Source organism: Otolemur garnettii, unplaced genomic scaffold (genome assembly GCF_000181295.1).
Source record: "Otolemur garnettii isolate 467f Iridium unplaced genomic scaffold, OtoGar3 scaffold00059, whole genome shotgun sequence".
NCBI classification, from domain to species: Eukaryota; Metazoa; Chordata; class Mammalia; order Primates; family Galagidae; genus Otolemur; species Otolemur garnettii.
Genome location: NW_003852454.1, coordinates 3,407,255 through 3,409,640, shown reverse-complemented (window position 1 = coordinate 3,409,640; position 2,386 = coordinate 3,407,255). Strand labels below are relative to the sequence as shown.

Below are 2,386 nucleotides of genomic sequence, written 5' to 3'. Positions count from 1 at the left end.
AAAAAAAAAAAAAAAAAAAAAAAAAAAAAAAAAAGAGTTAAGTATAAAAGAGCTTCAGGCAGGTTCTTTGGAAGGTGTTCCAGAAGAAGGCATTGCTGTCATGGGAGATGACAGCTCCATGCACATTACTGCCTGTGAAGACCTTCCAGGAAACAAGATGTGGAGGTGGAAGACAGTCGTACTGATGATCCTGACCTCAAGAAGGCCTAGGCTAATGTATGTTTTTGAGTCTTTTTAATAGTTTAAAAAGTGCAAAAGATAATCTTAAAAACATAAAGCTTACAGAATAAAGATATAAAGAAAATAATTCTGTTTAACTGTAACTTAAGCTGTTGTTATTTACAAGAGTCAAAGTAAAAAAAAATTACAAAGTTTATAAAGTAAAAGTTTATAAACAAAGGTTTACTACTGAAGAAAATACTTTTTATCAATTTAGTGTACCCTAAGTGTACAATGTTTACAAAATCTACAATAATGTTACATACTTTCCATCATTTATCAGTCCTACCAGCTCTATCCATGGTTAGGTGCCCTATGTGGGAGTACCATTTTTATCTTTTACATTGTAGGTAGTATTTCTACCCTACCACCTTTTCTATGGTTATACAAATATTTACATTGTGTTACAACTCTTCCCTAAGGAAACACAATGTGCAGAGTCGTAGCGCAGGAGGAACAGGCCACACCACACAGCCGAGGTGTGAGTATGGCGTACCATCGGGGTTTGTGTAAGTACACACTCCATGATCACCCAATGATGAAACTGCACTGCTGACTACGCTTTTCTCAAAACATAAAGATGTCCTTAAGGGACGCATAACCGTACTTGAGAATATTTTTACAAGGATATTCTCATATATATAAAGAGAAAATGTAAGTAACATCATGTTTTATTCAAATTGTCAATGCCTACACTAAATCACAGTGATGCTGTATTATTCTACAGGGAATGAAAATATAAGGGAACTTCAAAAGGTTAACACAATTACTTTGAGATCTGTGGCACACTGTCAGGAAATGGGACTACAAATGAAGTAGCTAAGTAAGGTGACATTTACATTTCACTTAAGTCACCGTGACTTCTTAACACGTAGACGCCAGAAGCTCACAAGTAATTTAAGATCTAAAGTTGAGAGTGATGGGACTATCAGGGAGCACCTTACCTGCGCAGAAGCTACCTCCGAGCTGAGAATGAGGTGAGAAACAGGAGTCAAGGGAGAGCATGGTGATGAGTACAGTGCCACCAGAGTACCACAAAAGCTCTGTGAAAAGTGTCACGAGCTTTTGGGTAAAGAAATACAGAAACTAAGTAGAAATGTGAAAAGTGCGTGAAGATGAGAAAGCTCCACATGCCTGATCCGTCACAGGGGAAGGGTGGGTGCGAGGTGGGACCTGCATGCGGTAAGGGAGACAAAATGCATAAGGCGAAAGCCCCAAAGGTAGCAATGTTGGAAGCCCTGCCGGAAGCCTGGGAGATAGGTAACCTGCAGGCCTGCTGCTCCCACCCTGTAAAGAGAAAGTGATGCCCCGAAACGTCAGGAACAGTTCCGGGCCACCCGGCGGGTGCGCAGCCCCAGGCTGCCTTTTCACTCTCCATAATCACACGTGCTCCGAGGAAAGTTGTCTCCGCCAGCCCGGGGCGGCGGGGCCTCCCAGCCAGCACTGCCGGGCCGGCCGGCCGCCCAAGCGCGCCACGGCCCGCGCGTGGACCCCCTCAGCCACCGCGAGATATCAGCGCCACCTTACCCTGCAGCTTTAGGTTTCGCCGCCGCAACTTGAGGTTCCGCTTCTCGATCTTCTTGCGCAGGAGTTTCATGGGCAGGTTAGACATCTTGTAGAAACGCCTGCACCTCCGCGCCTCAGCAAGAATCCTCTGCTGTCCGGGCTGACGTTACTTCCTTTGCTGCCGCACGTGCGCAGGTCAGCAAAGCCGGAAATGCGTCACAGGAGCGCCGGAGCCCGGTGGAACGGAAATGCTTCCCGGGGGAAATGATTTCGGAAGCGCTCATCGTGGTACCCTCGGCTGTCAAATTCTCTGCAGCGCCCCCTGGGGGACTGGAGGACAAGTCATGCACCGGATTCACCTAGCGCTAGAGCTGGTTGTGCTCTGGGGCGATTTGGGAGCTTTGGCAGATTTGGCAGAGCGTAAAACACACGTTTGTGTTATGTTCAAAGCATTTATATCAGAGAAGCCGATCCCTTCAAGTGGAAAATACTTAACTTTATAGATTGATAGCGTTTTAAAAATTATAGATGAGTCTACTGATGCCAGTTCTTCAGGATTTTTTTTTTTTTTTACATGAGAAGTCATAACCTTGCATCAGCTCTCAAAATTGGGGCTGAGAATTATTTCAACAACGTCAACAATTACTATCTTAAACAAATG

General features: G+C 44.7%; 1 protein-coding gene across 1 annotated transcript in view; it reads right to left on the bottom strand.

The window, feature by feature from the left end:
- Positions 1-1,914, bottom strand: part of DDX18 (DEAD-box helicase 18) — a 20,172-nt gene extending 18,258 nt beyond the window's left edge. The window contains exon 1 of the mRNA XM_003792628.2: positions 1,747-1,914. Within this exon, the coding sequence (XP_003792676.1) occupies positions 1,747-1,831 (85 nt within the window). The 5' untranslated portion in view covers positions 1,832-1,914. The remainder of the gene's footprint in view (positions 1-1,746) is intronic.
- Positions 1,915-2,386: the final 472 nt, after the last annotated feature.